The sequence below is a fragment of the Euwallacea similis genome, chromosome 4, assembly GCF_039881205.1.
Source record: "Euwallacea similis isolate ESF13 chromosome 4, ESF131.1, whole genome shotgun sequence".
Taxonomy (NCBI): domain Eukaryota; kingdom Metazoa; phylum Arthropoda; class Insecta; order Coleoptera; family Curculionidae; genus Euwallacea; species Euwallacea similis.
In genome coordinates, this window is record NC_089612.1 from 2,476,065 (window position 1) to 2,494,859 (window position 18,795).

The 18,795-nt window shown below is 36.4% G+C and overlaps 1 protein-coding gene across 1 annotated transcript; it reads right to left on the reverse strand.

Annotated features, from left to right (window-relative positions):
• Positions 1-4,839: 4,839 nt before the first annotated feature.
• Poxm (Pox meso) lies at positions 4,840-14,456 on the reverse strand. The gene is made up of 3 exons (XM_066389861.1): positions 14,128-14,456; positions 5,782-5,962; positions 4,840-5,731 (listed from the first exon to the last, which is right to left on the reverse strand). Exons 1-3 carry the CDS (start codon positions 14,135-14,137, stop codon positions 5,164-5,166), a joined length of 759 nt encoding a protein of 252 aa, XP_066245958.1. The 5' UTR covers positions 14,138-14,456; the 3' UTR covers positions 4,840-5,163.
• Positions 14,457-18,795: the final 4,339 nt, after the last annotated feature.

The window sequence follows — 18,795 nt, forward strand, 5'->3', positions numbered from 1 at the left end:
ACGGAACGTGAAAAGTACAGTGACTCGAATACCGGCCAGCGGCGTAGGTAACAAATCCAGTTTTATAACCATATTATAAAACAACACATGTGTTATTCAACATTCTTATGCAACAATCAGCTTTTCTTCTTTTATTCTCTTCGAAGACAACGCTTCACACACCACAAAGGATTGTTTGATCAGTAGAATTGCACATTATTCTCAGTGAAAACTAACTGAGAATCACATTTATTATTTACTAAGGGCTCGAAAAATTACTTTGCCACTTCCAAACGTGTTCCTAAGTTTGGCGTTGTTTTAACTAGAGAATTTTTTATTACAATCGAAAAAAGTGCTATCTAAAGCTCAAACGGGAATTGGAACATGTTGGGACCAATCGTTTATAAATGAGTGGACATTTGGTATGGGTAATGAATTAGGTCAAAACCAGATCATTTAAATGCTTTGGACATGGCTTCCTTTCATATTAGTAAGTATCGATAAAATACTCTCCTGAATAATCAGGATACATATTTGTCTACCGATTCCAGAGGGAGGAGTGGCTTGCTTATCCACTATTATTGTCATACATATAGAGGGTGTTTCATAATAGTGTTTCAAAAATGTAGAGAATGAATCTGTAGATGATTTTACGAAAAAAATTTCATATTAACATGGGCCCATTTTCGCTTCCTGTCCGAAGTACAGAATGATAAAAACATACTTGTTTTTCTAGTTTTTTCCATTAGAAAAAACTTATAATGACGGAACGGACTTTAATTAAATATTAAATATTTTTATAAAAATTGAGGAGCGTAAAATAAGTGTAGAGACACATCTTTTAAGGGAAAAAGAATGGTTTTAATTTCACTAATGGCGTCCCCATTGATGTGGGCCTGAAATTTTAAATGAAAAATATGATACGTTGCTGTTTTTTTAATAAAAATTATTTTCTGAATACTCCATATTTCGATGAAAAAATAGGTCTCTTGAATATTTTTCATAACATTAACTGTTTTCATGAAAAAAAATGAAACGCAATTATCTGCATTTTTCAAAATGGTAATCTTCGGTTATTTCTTATTTTAACAGTTCCGTCATTTCATTTTAAAATGTATTTAAATTTTATTAATAAAATATCAAATTTCACGTCTTTATCTTGAAAACAAAATGGTTATCTTTACTTATACAGAATTAATATTGTAGATATCCCTTTCATTTATTATCTTTCTGACGATAACGCATCAGAAGTTTATTTTCCCCTTAAAAGATATGTTTCTACACCTATCTTGCGCTCCCCAAATTCCATAAAAATATTTAATACTGAAACGAGCTTATTAGGAAAAACCTAAGGTAAAAGGTATTTTTTTATCACCTTGTATTTCAAACAGAAAACGAAAACGGACCCATGTTCATATGAACTTTTTTCTTAAAATCACCCAACAATTCACGAATTTTAAACACACTATTATGAAACACCCTGTATATATACGTCATTATTTTTTCCTCTTAATCGTTTTAAAAATATTTCTAATTCTTGATTTTTTAACATTTTGAAAACGGCAGTGAGAAGGCCAAAGAGAATTTATTTAAGATGAGGAAGACAATTAGTGATAAGGGATAAAGAAAACAATTATATATTAACCTATAATATCAAAAGTTCTAGAATGTAGAGGGAAAGAGAAGGTGAAAGTTCAAAATGTGAGAAGTTGTGGCATTAAGAAAGAATAGTGTCAGCATTGAAAGATGGTGCTTCTTGAAGAAGTAAAGGGGGTAGTTTATGAGAGTTATACGTGTGTAAATGGAGTATTTTGTGACTTCTCATAGAGAGCCAACTTAACAGCACACTACAATTTAGAGGTGCTTTGGAGTTGGTTTTAAGAGTTAAGGAGGTTTTCGGATATGATGTATTACTAAGGAATCAAACCTATTTGTGGGAGACTCGCTGCCTAGCGGCCATCAAGTTTTCGGGAGACTTCTGTTTATGTTTTTGAGGAACAGTAGTGAGTTGTGGAAGATTAAAGAATATCTAGGTTTTTTTTTATAGCAGTTGCACCATGTTGAGATATTGGCGTTTAAAGTTTGAACACTGACAAAAACTAGGTACTGCCCCTACTAGAAATTTTCAAAAAAATTTCGTAGTTTCTTATGTTCCGTTTTTCGGTTTAATGGAGTGATATGGATCCAGCAAATGAGGTTCTGGGACTTTGGAAAAGTATTTTTAAAGACCTTAATTTTCCAACAGTAGACCTTGGACCAGTAATAATTATTTTTTCTACTGAAAATTCAATTGCTTGTCACTTCACTTTCATTTGACTTCCACGTAGAATTATTTTCTACGTGGAAAAATTTTGATCTTCTGTATATTTCCGTGTGTATCATTCGTCAAATATTCTTCGCTTTTTGTTATCGCCAGATCCAAGTTCCTGACAAAATCTTAATTTAAAGGAATGGTACCTTTGTTTGAGTAAAACAAACACCACAAAAAACTTACAAAGGCCGTATTTAGGAAAAAAGTTGATGATCATTTTTGATAAACAAATCGTCGTAGAATCACACCAAGACTATCACGTTGAAGCTTATGAAAAAATTGCAATGAAAAAGTAGTGTTAGTTTTCATTTATTTTATGACAACTCGGGGAAAAATGAAAATACAAAATAATTTTGCGTATCTTTTTGTATCGTGAAACTACTCCCTTGAACGGGCAATTTTTCCTCCCATTTAACCAAACGTGCATGCATCTATTACCGTTTAAGAGATGCCCATGTGGGACATTCTTAACTTGAGCAGACTTATATTTTTTAAATTGTGATTTCAAGATCATTCAAGATCATACCATACCAGAAACGGCGCTCCGCGATTTCCTGATCTTCCAATTTGGATAACGAGGAGTTGGCCAAAAATGGTTTCTAATCACGTTTCAAAGGACCCGTGCCATGTCTATGGGTCTTCAATTCGCTGAACGTATGAAGGGCATGCGAAAGAGCAAAGATGAATTGAATACAGCCAGCGGGATGTAGGTAAGTTAAAAATATCTTGCTGGATCTGATTTTTGGAACCACCTTTCTTTTTCGGTGGAACTTCCGACTTCCGTCACACAGTAATGTATTAGGTGTACAACTTTGCTTCCGCCGTTTTTTTTCCGAATTTCGCGATTTTATTGTAAAAAACTAATTATACCTTTAGGATCCAAAGTATTGTCCATCGCTGGCCACTACTTTCTCCCATCTTTCGGGCAGCATACGAATCCCGTGTTGAAAAAATTGGACATCTTTTGAAGCGATCCACGATTCTATCCAATTTCTTACTTCTTCATAAGACCGGAAGTGTTGGTCAGCTAGCCCATGTGCCATGGATCGAAACAAGTGATAATCAGAAGGAGCTAGGTCAGGAGAATATGGCGGGTGGGGTAGGACTTCCCATTTCAATGTTTCCAAGTATTTCTTGACCACTTGCGCAACATGGGGTCGAGCATTATCGTGCTGCAAAATCACTTTATCATGTCTCTCGTTGTATTGCAGCCGTTTCTTTTTCAATGCTCGGCTCAAACGCATTAATTGGGTTCGATAAAGAGCACCTGTGATTGTTTCAGTTGGTTGTAACAGCTCATAATATATTACGCCGAGTTGATCCCACCAAATACAGAGCATGATTTTGGAACCATGAATAGACGGTTTGGCCGTCGACGTGGAAGCATGGCCGGGATATCCCCAAGTCTTTTTGCGTTTGGGATTATCGTAATGAACCCATTTCTCGTCCCCAGTCACAATACGATGCAGAAATCCCTTCCGTCTTTGCCTTGCAAGCAACTGTTCACAAGCGAACAGACGCCTGTCAATATCTCTTGGTTTCAACTCGTACGGCACCCAATATCCTTGCTTCTGAATCATTCCCATGTCTTTGAGGCGTTTTGAGATTGTTTGTTGAGTCACTCCCAATGATTGTGCCAATTCTTGTTGACTTTGACACGAGTCTTCGTCAAGTAATGCTTCCAAGTTCGCATCTTGGAAAACCTTCTTTCTTCCACCGCTATGTTGGTCTTCGACGTGAAAATCACCGTTCTTGAAGCGCTGAAACCACTCACGACATGTCCTTTCACTAATAGTGGCTTCCCCATAAGTATCTGAGAGCATTCGATGAGCCTCAGCAGCAGATTTCTTCATATTGAAGCAGAAAAGTAAAACCTCCCGCAAATGACGAGAATTTGGCTCGTACACTGACATTTTCAATTGCGAATAACTTTATGATGAAGACACAAATAGACTAATATTTTTATGAGGTTATGTTAACAGGTGCCCAAGGCTCCTGCATGCCCACATGGGGTTATTTATTTCGATCATTACTTACCGCTACATACATCTATTCAAAAACGGCGGAAGCAAAGTTGTACACCTAATAACAAAACAAAAAGAATGGAAAAGTCAGCCATGTTGTCGCATTTGACACGCACTAGTGGGGAACGCCCAATTTTTCAAAAATCGCCATTGCTGGTCTAACAAAAAGCGTAATTGTTTTGTTTGTAAAGCACGCTTGATAGAAATGATGCTCCGAATTTTGGTAAATAATTACCACGTGTCTATGCACTATTGAAGCCGTTTTTAAGGGCAGTTTTGTTTGCGTTGTCATGAAGTATTCTAATTTAAGCGTCATTGTCATTTTCTAAATACCTAAATTTGGTTGAGTAAGCTGTGTCCCAATCAGAACCATGGAATCTTCAACAATTTGACTCTTATTGAAGTCGGATCGACTTTAAAATTCACGGAAGTTGACGAACTTTTTTGACCCAAAAGATGCTTTTCAACGGTCGTGCTGGTTTAGATACTGATAGTAGTATGATAGGAAAAATAGAAACACACACGTAACAAATAAATAATTTTAATAACTTACACATAACTATGTACAACATAAAGGGAAAATGCTGAACCCAGTAATACAAAAGGCATACATTTGAAGTTTCAACGATTACAAGATTAAGCAAACTGCGTAATGGTCAATTACATTATCATGGTTGCGCTACATTTCACTTAAACAGAGCCGCGAAACGTTTACTTTCAGTTCCGCATCATTAGAGTAATAACCGTTATAAATAATCCATTTCATAATAATTGTTTTCACCACTGCACTCACACACATACGTACATAATATAGCACCAAATTTCGATATACACACAGTCAATTCGGGATCACAAATGTGGCCCTGTCAAATGTCCCGCCGCACCCATTCCCGAATTGACCATGTGATGCATGGCGCTGTTACCGCTTTGCAAGTACATATAGTAATTGTAATTCTGGGCGTGATCAGCAGAGGGCGAAGGCCCCGGCGGCAACGCGCTGGTGCCGCCTCCGTGGGGCGTCCGGAACGCCGCCACCCCCGCCAAAATGTCCTGCACCGAGTGCGAGCTCGGCCAGCAGGCGGCGCCCCCGTGTCTCTGATGATGGTGGAGCGTAGGCGATTTCTGTTGAGGGTACGCAGTGTAGCTAGGGTAGATATTGTAGATGGAGTGGCCATGAGGGGAAGAATGCACCAGGGAGCCGATTTTGTTCCGCAGGATGCGGCTGATGGAACTAACTGAGGGCACGTTGTATTTGTCGCAGACCCCATCGGACAGAAGGCGATCGCGGATCTCCCAAGCAAAAATGCCGGGATCTTTTTGCTTCAAACTCTTAATGTAAGAGACTACTTTAGGGGTGGTTACTCGTGGTTTGGAGCCGCCGATGGCGCCCGGTAGGATCGACCCGGTCTCGTGATACCTGAAGGTAAACAAATTAAGAGTGGAAAGAGTGTGTGGGGAGAGTTGTACCTTGCTAGAATTTTTGAGACGCAGCCGTGTGAAACCCTCAATTGACGGGAGATGTCGCATGGTCTTATCCCCACTTGAGACAGCTCCACTATTCTGAGTCTCACAGCGTTAGGAAGTGGCCGCCCATTAACGAAAACTCCCCCTAGCTGGTTGACTTCCCCGTATTGTTGCACATGGGCGTCTGAAACAAAAAGATAATCGCGTCCTCGAATAATATTAACCGAATCCATCCCTATACTATAATAAAGAAGGCTTTTCGAATACCACTATAAGTAGGTACTCTAAAAATATCTGCAACTAGGCCGAGCAATGTAAAAAATGACTGCATCTAGGTGCCAAACCAAGCGACGGTAGTTTCAATCAAACCGTGGAAATGGGCAATTTTCCACGACCCGTTGGGCCTGGGCGTGTGGAAAATTTATTTAAGTCGTTGATGAGGAAGCGCTCCTGATTTATCGACCAATTTTTCGGCTAACGCTTTTAAATTAGGTGCGAGCTTTTGTGGGCGAATTTGCGAGTGCCGTGACCAAAAAAATATATTCTGAACTATGTGCCTATTAAAAGAATGTTCTTATCAAAATATATTGCAACTGGGGTAACTGATGAGTGATGCAAGCACTCTAGGGGTGTTCAGAGTTATTGACAAGGGTTGAGTGAGGCTCACTGTGTTCCAGTTGCGTCATCTCAGTATGGTTAGAGCAATTTTTTGCTTCTACTAAGGTATCCTAAGGATTGTCGGAACCCTCAAATTAATTCTGATTTAAAATTTTCTTCGCGTGTATTTCAATGTAGTCACAAAAATATGCCCTGAACTAAGAAGACAATGAGTGAAAGACACTGTTGGGACCTCAAAATTGAATGCGTCGTCTGATGGGCAACATACAAACATCAGAAAGCAAGTAATTTTGGTATGAAATTTCACATAAAGTGTTACTTTTTTTGTTATGCGCTTTTTCCGATTCGTTTACGTTCCGCAGAGCTCTCGTCACGAACTAAATTTCCCAATAAATGCATGTATGTGTCGGAATAATATTGAAAACAGTCTTCATAGGTAATAAATGTTAATTTATTAACAAAATATGGAAAGACATACTAACGAATTTACTACTCTCCACTACTCGAGCACACTTCTATTCTATATCTCGACTGTCCATTTTCTCCCCTTACCTTTCCTTTTCAGTTCTGGAAATGTATTTCGGTCCAAAAGGGAATTCCACGACACTCACACTCTGTGGGCACTCTATGGTGATGTTCGGAGTAATTCACGACAGTTGAGTGATGTCCGCAACTTTTCGCTTGAGTGTGAGTGTTGCTCCCACCATTCTGGTTCAGTAATGTTCCAATTTCATTTATTTTGCTGGGGATTATTGCGAATTTTGTAACCGAAAAATAACTCTTTAAGTGTATTCTGCGCATAGAACGAAGTATGATATGAAACAATTCTTTCATCAAATAGTATAATTGAAGAATGTGTAGCGAAAATTCTCTTCAGTTCTGGAGCGCGTTTACAATTGTTGTCAGGTGTATGCTGAGTGCATTGGGCGAGTAGCTTGTGTTGTTCAGTGTTTATCTATGTGTGTGAACGCGTCCCAGATGCGGAGCAATCTAATATAAGAGTTGAGTGATCTCCGCAGCTCTGCATTTGGATGCGAGCGCTGCTCCCTCTGTTCGAGTTCAGTAATGTCAGAGAGCTTGGAGCAGTTGTCCTTACTCCCAGTGCTAGTGAAAACCCTTCCAACACGATTCTTCACAGTGAAACCACCAAAGGGAAAAATTGGAGGCAGATTTAAATTTAAAATTTGCGCGGTGAATTTCAAAGGCGTTTCATTACGGGTCATAACAAATCCAAGAAGGCAAATCAAGACTTCACGGTCCACAAACTGTCCAAAGACGTGATTATTTCGTTTTCGGGAAGCGGGGTCGTTGGGGCTGCGCGTTTGCACGTATTAAAAAGCGGTTTTATTGCCGCGTGTCTAACGTTTACGACTTCTAAGGAATATCGTAAGGCTCGCCCGAGTAACAATAATTATTTTACGTCTTAGAAAAAGAGAGAAAGAGAGAGAGAGAGAGAGAGAGAGAGAGAGAGCGAGGTTTACGGTTTTGTAATTAACTGGACGTGCAACGGGCCCGTACATATACTTGTAGATACGTGTAAAACGAGTTTATGCATATAATAAACCCACCGATGATGAAGATGATTGCGATGGCGTCTGAAGTTGTATTGTGCTCGGGTCGTTATTGTAAGTGGCAGAACGGCTTTCTATAATTAAACTGATAGGTTGTGCAAACAAGACATTAGGAATACAGCTGCGGTGCAGCCAGCAGACGGTCGTGTGGCAGAAGTTGCTCCTTGTTAAATTGGCGTATTCCAGAAGGGGCAGGAAAGTCACGACCCCATTTAACATACCTGTCTCGAGGTGACAGCTATATGTGATATATCGTTCTATTTTTGGAACAGTGGAGAAACTAAAATCATACGTTGCTAAAAACCATTGTCGAATTCATCAATGGAAAAAAATGTTATGCTGCGTCACGAGATCCGCAATTCACTGAAAATTCTGGACAAAGTTATCTAATTTTTGAGGGATTTCTGGTTGTTCCTAGAGTCAACAAACCGTTTTTTTTTTAGAATATAAGTTAGTAGCGAACCTGAATGCGTTATCAGGCCTATTGAACGGTCGATATCTTGTGCACTGAACCGGAGTCAAAGGCTATCAAAATGTCAGTCGATAAGGCGCTTACAAAGCGACCACAACAAGCACATTTCACGGTTTTTGTTCATCTTTAAGGCTCACTTAGTTTCAATGATGTATGCTGGCCAATATTGTTTTCTGTTATGATTTATTTACGAGGCTCACACACTGATGGTAAGCTGGCGCAGCAGCAGACCTAAAAGCCCGGCGTCATCGAGTGGTGCCTCTCGACACCAAAGACAAACATCTCCCTACGAATCATTCCTTTAAAAAGCTACCTGTATTTATCGGCTAATAGACGATACACGCCCAAACAAGGCCGCCGAAGTACTTTTTCTGTAATTCCTCGGCAAACAAGACCCGAATTCCAAAGCAAACACTTAGGCCTAATAGTTTAGGCACCAATATGGGTTTAGTGGCTTTTTAATCATTACTTATTCATTCTCGATTTGGCGTTCGTAATTATTTATAGACATACAAATTCGCCACTAAATTCCTGCCAGCCGTTAAGTGGCTTTTTACTGCCAAAACTCGCAACATGTCAAGACATAAATTAACGACGTGCCAGATCAAAGCTAGCTCTAGTCTGGCTTGCTCCCATTTGTTTTCGTTGCCTCCTGCATGTCGCTAGTACATGAACGACAGTCAACACGTGTTTGATCATGCTTCACCAAATGTACAGGGATGTCACATAATACACCTTTTATCGAGTAAAAATATCGATAATAATGACGTGTCTATCGATCCGCATAGAAACCGACTAAGAAACGTGAAATGTCATTGGTTGTCTGAAAAAGCTGTCACGTAGGCTAAGACTAGAGATGGAAGCCTTTACTTTTTTGTCGATTATAGAAAGCATCTTCATGCTCCCTAAACAGGTCATAAAAAAATGTTTTAAAAGTTCAAGTCCGCCAATTGGGTTTTATATTCTTGTAGAGTGAAACATATTTGCACAGTCTCTTATTTGGGGAAAAAACCAGGGCAGTAATAAACAGATTTTCAAAACAACTATTTCAATGAAAACTTCTTTTCGAACATTGGGGTTTTTATTGTATCACTGAGATTTAAAAAACTTAAAGTATTCCAATGTGTTCCTTATGGAAATTTTAACAGTCTGAAGGATGATCAATAACTGATCTCATAAAATATTTAGAAACGTAGTGATGCAAACTTTCAATTTAACACATGAAATTTTTTATTACATCTCTGTAATAAAAAAAAGTAAAGATACGCCAATACTTTTTTCATTTTCTCGGAATAAAGATTTTGTTATGTAAATTTACTAATAAAAATCATGGGCGTAGAAAGTGGGTTATCAAGACGACTCTGCTGTAGAGTGAAGACATCTGTTTTGAAATTTCATGCGAATTTTTAATACGTCGCTGTCGTTGCGATTTAAAACGCACAACTTATACCAATACGTTTTTTTATTGAATTTTTTCATAATCTAAAAAACCCTCTGCAAAAGTGAATATCAAAAAATCAGGAGCATAGCGTGAAACGTCTAAACGACTGTCCTGGAACATTTTTATCATGTCATTCAAATTTTAAAAAATTGTAGATACGCCAATGTGTTTTTCTGGGTTTACTTACAGTTTCAAAAACTTGCTCATATCCATATCTATAGTATAGATTTCAAGGCAACTGCACATAAAATGGAAAGTTAGGTTTTTATGTCTAAGAATGACGGCAACGTCGTTTCAATTTTAAAAAAATGAAAATACGGCAATGTATTTTTGTGCATTTTCACGGTCTAAATAATTCTTTACACACTTGCCTATGAAATAGTCAAGGACTTAGTGCGTGAATACACTTCGGTTTTTGAATTCTGAGAATTTTATTTGCGTCACAACAACAAAAAAATTAAAAGTACGCCAATTAATATTTGTAGTATTTTTGTAGTTTAAAATATCCTTTATAAATACAGGGCGTCCCACCGGGAACCGCCGTTAGACGTTTTGGGAAAACTATGAATAGCAAAGTTACGAAAGCTTAGTGGTTTGGTAAGAGCCGTGAGGCGACCTCACTTAAAATGTTTTCAATGATGTCACACTTCCGGTTGCACCGGAAGTCAATGCTTGCTTGCTTATTTGAAATGGAACACCCTATACATTACTGCATTTTTTAATGTTTCGTTCAATTTTAATACAAGTTTATTAATACGTTGGCTTTCTTAGAATTATAGTTTTCAAAATACATGCAATTGAATATTGAAAGTGACAGATGCAGATGTCTGCAGAATTCCAAGTTGTTAATAAACGGAAAGATGTTTTGTAACTCTTTTTCGTCACAATACTATAGAAGATCCAGATTTTAGTATCCTACCCAGCTATACCTAATATTTTCTATAGGGTGTCTACAAAAATAGTGCCAACCTGGACTTCAAAAAATCATCAAAACTTAAAAATTTTAAATAGAACCCCACTATTAGTTTTAATGTAATATGAAAGTACGTCCAAAAAGAACCTCTATTCACATTTAATTACCTGTAATAAAGTTGCATAGTTTTTGCATAATTTCGTTTTATAAGTTGATGCAGAAATAGTATAAGAACTTTCAGTCTGTTCCACCTGAAGTTTTTAAATGAACATTTTCAACGCCAATAAATATCTAAAATTCTGAAACTTCCAAATACTTTTCCCATCATGCACTCTATGAAACAGCAACTTTAACATTCGTCTCTATGCCCCTATTTTTTTATAACCCAACTTAGAGGATCTTTCGGATTGTGAACTTGAATATATCGAAAAGCATATTGTCGTTTAAGTCGCAAGTAACAAAAATGATTGGATTTGAAACAGAAATTTCCGCTTTAAAGTATCATTTGAAAATCCCGCTCATTACGCCCTTGTTGCGTTTTTCATAGGCGGATGCTGTAGAGAATTCTTGAGGCAGGGAAAATCCCAAAAATAATTAATTGAAGTATAAAATTAATTTTAAATTGGAGGTACATAAGAATTCCCAGGTTGTTGTTGCCCTTGATGTTTCTACTCTAGTATACAAATGCCTCGAAAGTCCCACCTCGGATTTCTATAGAGAATACACAGTGTCTCACTGGGAACCTCCATCGCCATACCGCATATTGGTAAATTTCTCCTTAAATATCAGAGACGTACTGAGGTATATTTTGAATACGCTGGACGCATTAATATCCAAAAAATTACCCCAAAACTATAAAGAGAAACCCTTAAAATTTCAGTCTCTACAGATTACTGAATAGATTAGATGAGATTTAGAATTAGAATTAGATGCGCAACGAGAGGGATTCAGTACGTTTAATTTTAAATAAAACTTGACTGTAACGTACGATACGTCAATGTAGTATGGATGATTTATCAGTTTACGCAAGTATAGATAGGGTATCTTGAGCACAAGCGCAGAACTCGGTCATTTATAGGACTTTCAAATCGTACCCTGCTCTAAACAATAATCCATCCCCAATCTGACAACGTCGCACCGTCTTCGAGTCAGCGACTTGTCTCAAAGACAGGACAGATTTGTAAGATAAAATTTACGACCTAACAGAGACCTTTAATTTCCTTTAATTAGTTTACATGTGGTCATGTCGCTGCCTTAAAGAAGTTTAATAAATTATTCCGCTCGAGTTGGAGCGGCGCTCATTGCACAAGGTTTTTAATTAAAATATCGGTTTGTTTTTGTCGCAATGTAGCCTATTTTTAAAACGTCGTTTATCTAATGGGGTTTCATCGCGTCCAAAACACATGTTTCTGCACTTTATTGCCATACATCATGTGCGAACGCACCCAGTGGTCCAATTGGAGTAAGATTGGGCCTATGTGAAAATTACTCCATAATTATATAGTCCAATTGCAAGGAATCGCGGAGGTTGACATAAAGTGAGCGGAGTTACTCTTAGTGCACCTTCAGTTGTAGATTTCCAACACAACCGTTAAGGGAAACCTGAAAAAAACCGCGTCTGAGCCCATTTAGTGAACAAATTTGGTGCGAGCAAATATTGAATTTTCAGCGGGGATTATTGGTTTAGGGAGCCCGTTCGGTACCGGAGCGCACCCGGCTAATAGTCGTACAAATTTAATACCAATGCCAAAATATTGACACTGCGGCCACTTCATTTTTGGGGCCCCTGATGGGGGTTCTCGGAACGGAAAGTGTTCAGGCCTGTGTTAAAACACTGGCGTTTGTTTGGGCACCGGAGGCACGACCGCTCAAGTGTTATTGTCTTTCCATGCTTTAAACTGTCTTGTTCTGGTCACACTGAAAAAAAGTCATTCTGTTAAGACTTTGTTTCAACGTCAACTGGCTGTTCATTTTATGTTCTGTTTGAAGTTGTTTCAGTTGAAGGTAGTTTTGAATGAAGAACTTAATTGCTCACGAATTGTTTTTAGAAAAAAATACAATATATTTGGTCTCTTCCTTTAAGAGCAAATTAGGTTGTGGCCGCTTATACGGTACAATGCGAACTGCTTTAAATGCTTTTAATGAGAATTATGCATAATTTGTCATTTGTCAAAAATATCCTCTACAAATATAGAAAAATGGTTGCCAAAACGCTGTCAGATGTGTCATTCCTCCGTTTATAAACGTACTTTAAATAAACTCAACAAACATTCTCACTCCCTCTTGATTTTTTATAGGATCATTGAAAATCTAGATATGAGGAGGAATCTTTTTTATCAATTACATATTGGCCTCATTTCATATATTTAATTTAATTAAAAAATTAGATAAATTTTTAATGTAAAAAAAAATTAGATTTGATAGTTTAAGTTTTGGGGCTCTTGAAATCTCATTAGTTACACCTCTGTTTTTTTTTTAAATAATTTCCACTGAAATTTCAAGATTTGCTCTATGTTTTTAGCGATTCTAGGTTATTTAATGTGCTCATAATTCATTGGCGTATCCTGTTTTTTGTTCTTTATGTAAGTTGATGAAATCTTTCTTGTAAAGCCTCTGATTACGGAAAACGGAACTTACTAATTTTATAGATTGTAAAGAAGGTTGTAAGGAAGATTGTAAAAGAGATTTACACTATCAAATAACCCATATCATATTAGTGTGCGCGTAGTTTTGAAATTGCAAATAATTTTTAAATGTTGCGATAACTATTCATATCTCTTGTCAGCTTTGGTTCGCTAGCTGCAAATACTCATCAGCTACGCCCATGGAGCCTTACCAGTAAAGTGGCAAATTTAATAGATTATGCAGGAAGGTTTACACTATTAAATAACCTACAACATATTAATGTGCGGGTATTTTTGAAATTGCAAACAATTTTTAAAATATGTGGTAATTACTTATATCTCTTGTCGCCTTTGGTTTGAACGCTGCAAATAGAATCTAGCTACACCCATGGTTTCATATCAATAAAGTTACAAATTTAAGACAATATGAATGCTGGTTTACTTAATTAAATAATCCTCAATACATTGGTGTAGATATTAATTCGTTTTCATTGATTAAAAATACAATTATGCGCTCCGACGGAAAACATTCTTTGTCTTTCTTTAATCACCATCGATATTTCCAACAAGCGACCTTCATTAATTGATCAAATCTCCCATTAATGAGAACGTTGCAGGTAAATCTTGATCTACTAACCCTCACCACCCTCAATCCCTCCCCTTTTATCGCACACACACATATCCAAAAAAAAATGATCACCCATACTCACCACTATCCATATTTTTCTTCAAAACTTCTTCTTCACCCAATTAAACGCACTACCCACCCACACCACCAAATAATCGGGAACGTCACCACCGCACACACCGTCACCAACCAATTTAACACCACCCGAAGCGTATCGGTGCGCTTGACCGCAGTTAAATGCACACACAGATGACGCCAAACTCACACTTCCTCACCGCTATCTCTCTGTCGGTTTCCGCTCAATGAACCCTCAAAACGCGCCTCAATTTTGCGGCTCGTGCCCGCGGTCGCGCTCGGTGACCATTTGAGTCACGCTTTTTACTCCGAGCCACCTCACTGGTTTTTACTGTTTCGAAATCACCGAAAAAACACGCCCCTTTGGTCACGGGCATATGACTCGATCCAATGAGGCAGAGAGGAACGCGCGGATTGGTTAGGAGGTGATTGGTTGTGCGCAGTTGACGAAAAAGGGTAATAAGTGGGGGAGGTGCGGATGGTAAGTGCACATGTTAATAGTGGTAGTAGGGGAAAGGTTATTGTGTGTTGATGTGGGAAAAATGTTTAGTTAGTGATTAGTGAGGCCACAGGTTTTTTAAGTTTTACTGTGGTTACACTCTGAGGAATTTATCTGCTTGAAATTAGCAAATATATGTATAAACGAGAGTATAGTTGTGAATTTCTTCAGCTATACGAATTTAAAGGAAATATCTGCATCAATAGCAAGAATCATCAATTTGTACTTTGAGCAATTAGAGTGATGAGACTTTTTTCAGGGATTCAAAAACCTCTAATGTAAGAAATAATATTCAAATCAATATGGACAGTGATGCTCTTTCACACGATGATTGGCGTTCTGTTTCGCGTCGTTCAGTCAATTACCGAGAGGAATAACACATTTTCACCCATATTAGGTGCAATAATTTTCCTACTGGCGCATGTGGATTAACTTTGTCTCCTGTAACTTCAAATGAATATCGGTGCGAGCTAAAATCTTTGAATTAAGACATGCGGTAAAAAGTACGTATCAACGGTCACGGCTTGACATTACTCACAAAGATTTCTGGTACCGAGAGCTGCCACTTTGATTTGCATGCGGTTAAAGAGTCTTACGGTAAAGTGTTACCTTCAGTTTGCAAATACGTGTGGTAAAGACACTTAACACACGCTTGTAGGAAATAGTTATTCACTTAACGAGTGTGGAAATTGATGTTTTACTACCCGCTGATTATAGTTTGTCAAAAAACGCGAAGGAAATTTCGGTTAGCAAGCGAGTGCGGTAAAGATGCTTTGGCACGCGTCCTAGATTTTTCTGCAAGAACATGTACTATAACGTTATTGACTTTTGCAAGTTCAATAAAATATTAGCGTATTGTAATTTTTTTACGTATAATCTTTTTTTTTTTACTGAACGTGCATGCGGTAATGTAGCTTGTTGCAGTAAGCTACATTATCATACGCTCGTAGGAAAATGACTTTCTTACAGGTGTTGGGTAAAAGAAAAGAAATGCAAATAACAGTCGATAAGTATAAAACACAATTATATCCGTAATTATTTTCAAAAAAACTTAATAAACATCAGTGTACGCATACTTGATGACGTAACGTGTTGATTTCAAAATCGCTATTGTCTTAAATCTCAAATTACATCGAGTCATTGTAAATTGTTATTTGTTCTTTCGACATCACCATTTAAAACGGTGGCCCTAGTCTATAGAATATTTTCTAAACATACGGCGCAAATTGTAATAGTATAAAAATAAACATAGAGTGAGAATTAGATTTTTCGCGACATTGATTGGTTAAAAATTTAATTGGCGACGTCGATTAAAAAATTTTATTGTCACGAGCACAGGTTAATATAGAATCGTGGCCTTATTCCAGATACTTTTCTAAATTCTTATCAATCACTCCTCGTATATTCTGTATGCCAACTTTACCAAAAATTTTATTTTATTTCATGATAGTGACGTCAACGGAGAAAATGTTACTTTCAGGCAATGGAAGGAAAGATTAATTCTCATTTTAAGACGTGCCGTAAGTATGTAAATAATTACATACACAAATAAGTAAATAATAAATAGTTGTCTCACCCCCGTTTTCTTTGCAGGTTCACAAGCTGAACTTATGTTTAAAAGTAGTTTAATTTAATGCTTTTATAGTCCGAATCACCTAACTTTTTATTCACGTCACAAAATGTAATGATTGAGAGTCGCCTTACATGAAGTGACAAGTCATATGAATTTAATGTGCTAAAAAAGAATAAAGATATATTTGAATGTCTAAATATAACCATTTTTTGCACGGTTGCCGCCTAACTTGTTCACGTTTTGCTTTAATTTGGTATTTTAAACCGTTATGTTCTTTGTTCATCAACTTTGGCGGTAAAAATTTGTTCTTTTGAGAACTAAAATAATGCTTCTGGTTATTTATTACCGGTATCGTTATTATTATTGTTGATATAATGTGCAAGTTCCTAAACAGTCGGTGTGAGGAACTTGTAGCGTTTCTTATCAACTATTTTGAAAGAGAATTGGAAATAATGGTCCCATGTTACCATTGAATTCACTTAGAGAGATAAATTTAATTTTAATATTTTGGAATTATTATTATAAACCCTTGTTTTATTTGATGTGTTTCGAATGCTCTGAATTTGAATTTATCTACTGCGAGTAAAGTATTAGTGGCAATAAATAGCAATGTGAGGCTACATTTCTCCAAGAAAAATTGAAGGAAAATAAAACTAGTGACTAAAATATTGTTAGATGTTAGTGTTATTCGCATCGAAATTTGTGATATGCATAAAAATCGTATTTAATAGGCGTTTCTTTTTATGAATGAGCAAAAAAAGTGCTGATTTTAAGAAATCATGTAAATTCTTTTCAGCACACAGAAAAGAAAATTTTAACTTGTTTTAACAAAGAAAAACTGTTTGATAGAAAGGAAATTTCACCCATAATTATGAATGTTGATAATTACTCAAATGAATCAGAAACCTTTAATGATTTTAGTGACTAATTGTAAATATGCTTTTTTAAATGTGTTTATTCAGAACATTCCCTTCAGATTTGTTCATTTGTTAGCAATAAGGATTATTATAATTTTTACTTTTTTGTTCATTAGTATGATAATTATTTACTTTGGATCTAACAATACTGTTAAATACTGTAAAATACTGATAGTGTTGCACCAATACCTTGAAAAGATGTGGCATCACTGATGATGTGAAGCCTGTGACGTACATAAAAAGTTACGTGGTTTGAACCATACATGCAAAACTGTCAATTTAAACCGCGCTTCAGAGTGAGCCAATTGATGGCCTGCATAATACGGGGTTTAATGCAAAAATTGATATTAACCGAGTTGCAGTTGGTCAAAGTTAAAATTAAAAAATGAATTTTTAATCATGGTTCTTATATCAAACTGGTTAAATACTTGATATTAAGTACCAAAGTTAATAATGAGGGCACCACATATACAGGCTGTCGCGAATAAGAATGCACTCTATAGGGATTTTGTAAATCATAAGAAATAGGAAGATGGTTAAATTAGCGAAAAGCTACGCCTTTTTGTGTTCTACAAAATCATGTCTTCAAATTTGAAGAACTCCAAATGGATCCGAAGTTATTTAAGAAAAACTGATTTTTCACGATTCCTTTTATATTGTGTTCTGATTTTGTTTCAAAAGATATTTTAAAATAAATTTGACATTTTCATTGCCACTTTTTCCCCTCTACAAGATGGTATTCTTAGATTTTCGATCCAATGTTTTGTTTCTTCGAAACCATTATTAACTTTGTTTCTTTAAATAGTTAATAAATTTTATTTTACGCTCAATAAATTCTACTTTTTTTCTGAATCCACTGATATATCACAGTTATGATTTCTTAAATGGTTTAGTCCAAAAAATAATCTCCTTTTTCCAACATAACCTGAACAACATTTTTAAAAAAGTGGAAAAGGAATCGCGAAAATTTGGTTTTCCTCAAATAGTTTCGGATCCATTTGGAATTTTTCAAATTTAGAGACATGTTTTTGTAGAACATAAAAAGGCACAACATTTTGATAATTTAACCATCTCCCTTTTTCCTTATTTATTTTTTATTAGATCTCTGTAAAGAGCATTCTTAATCGGGACAGCTTGTATGATTCATAAACCTTTTTTTATTTAATCGTGTTGTTTTGTTTGTAATAATAATCCACTTTTGAATAGGAAAACGTATGTCTAATAATGTTTATGTTTAAAAAATATACACTTACCTGGTTATCTCGCTATCCGCAACCGTTTTCAAGAAAAATGACTTTTTACTACGGCCATACAAAAAAGGCAACTTCCATCATACTTCAGTCCAATCAAAAATATATTTTCATCTCTACAGATGAAATATCCCATAACATTAACTTCCATCTCTAGAAATGAAAGTTTGATTCATGGGAGTATTGTTGGAAGAATTTCTGTCTATGAGCAAAGCGTCAAGTAGGTCAACAATATACTTGGCTGCCTATAATAAACTCACTGTTGAAGTACAGCGTATGCGGTAGGCGATGTTAACAATAATTAAAATGTTTAATAATTAAATTATTGTTTGTATCATGAATGGTGATAGAAAAAGTATGTTTTACTCATCGTAAACCATTTTCTATACGAGAGAATTCATTTATTTAATTTTGTCAAGTATAGCGTGATAGAAAC

Excerpts from the sequence above, each read along its gene's own strand:
- Poxm (XM_066389861.1), bottom strand. Across the intron at positions 5,732-5,781 it reads GTCTCAAAAATTCTAGCAAG|GTATCACGAGACCGGGTCGA; the intron begins GTACAACTCTCC and ends GTTTACCTTCAG.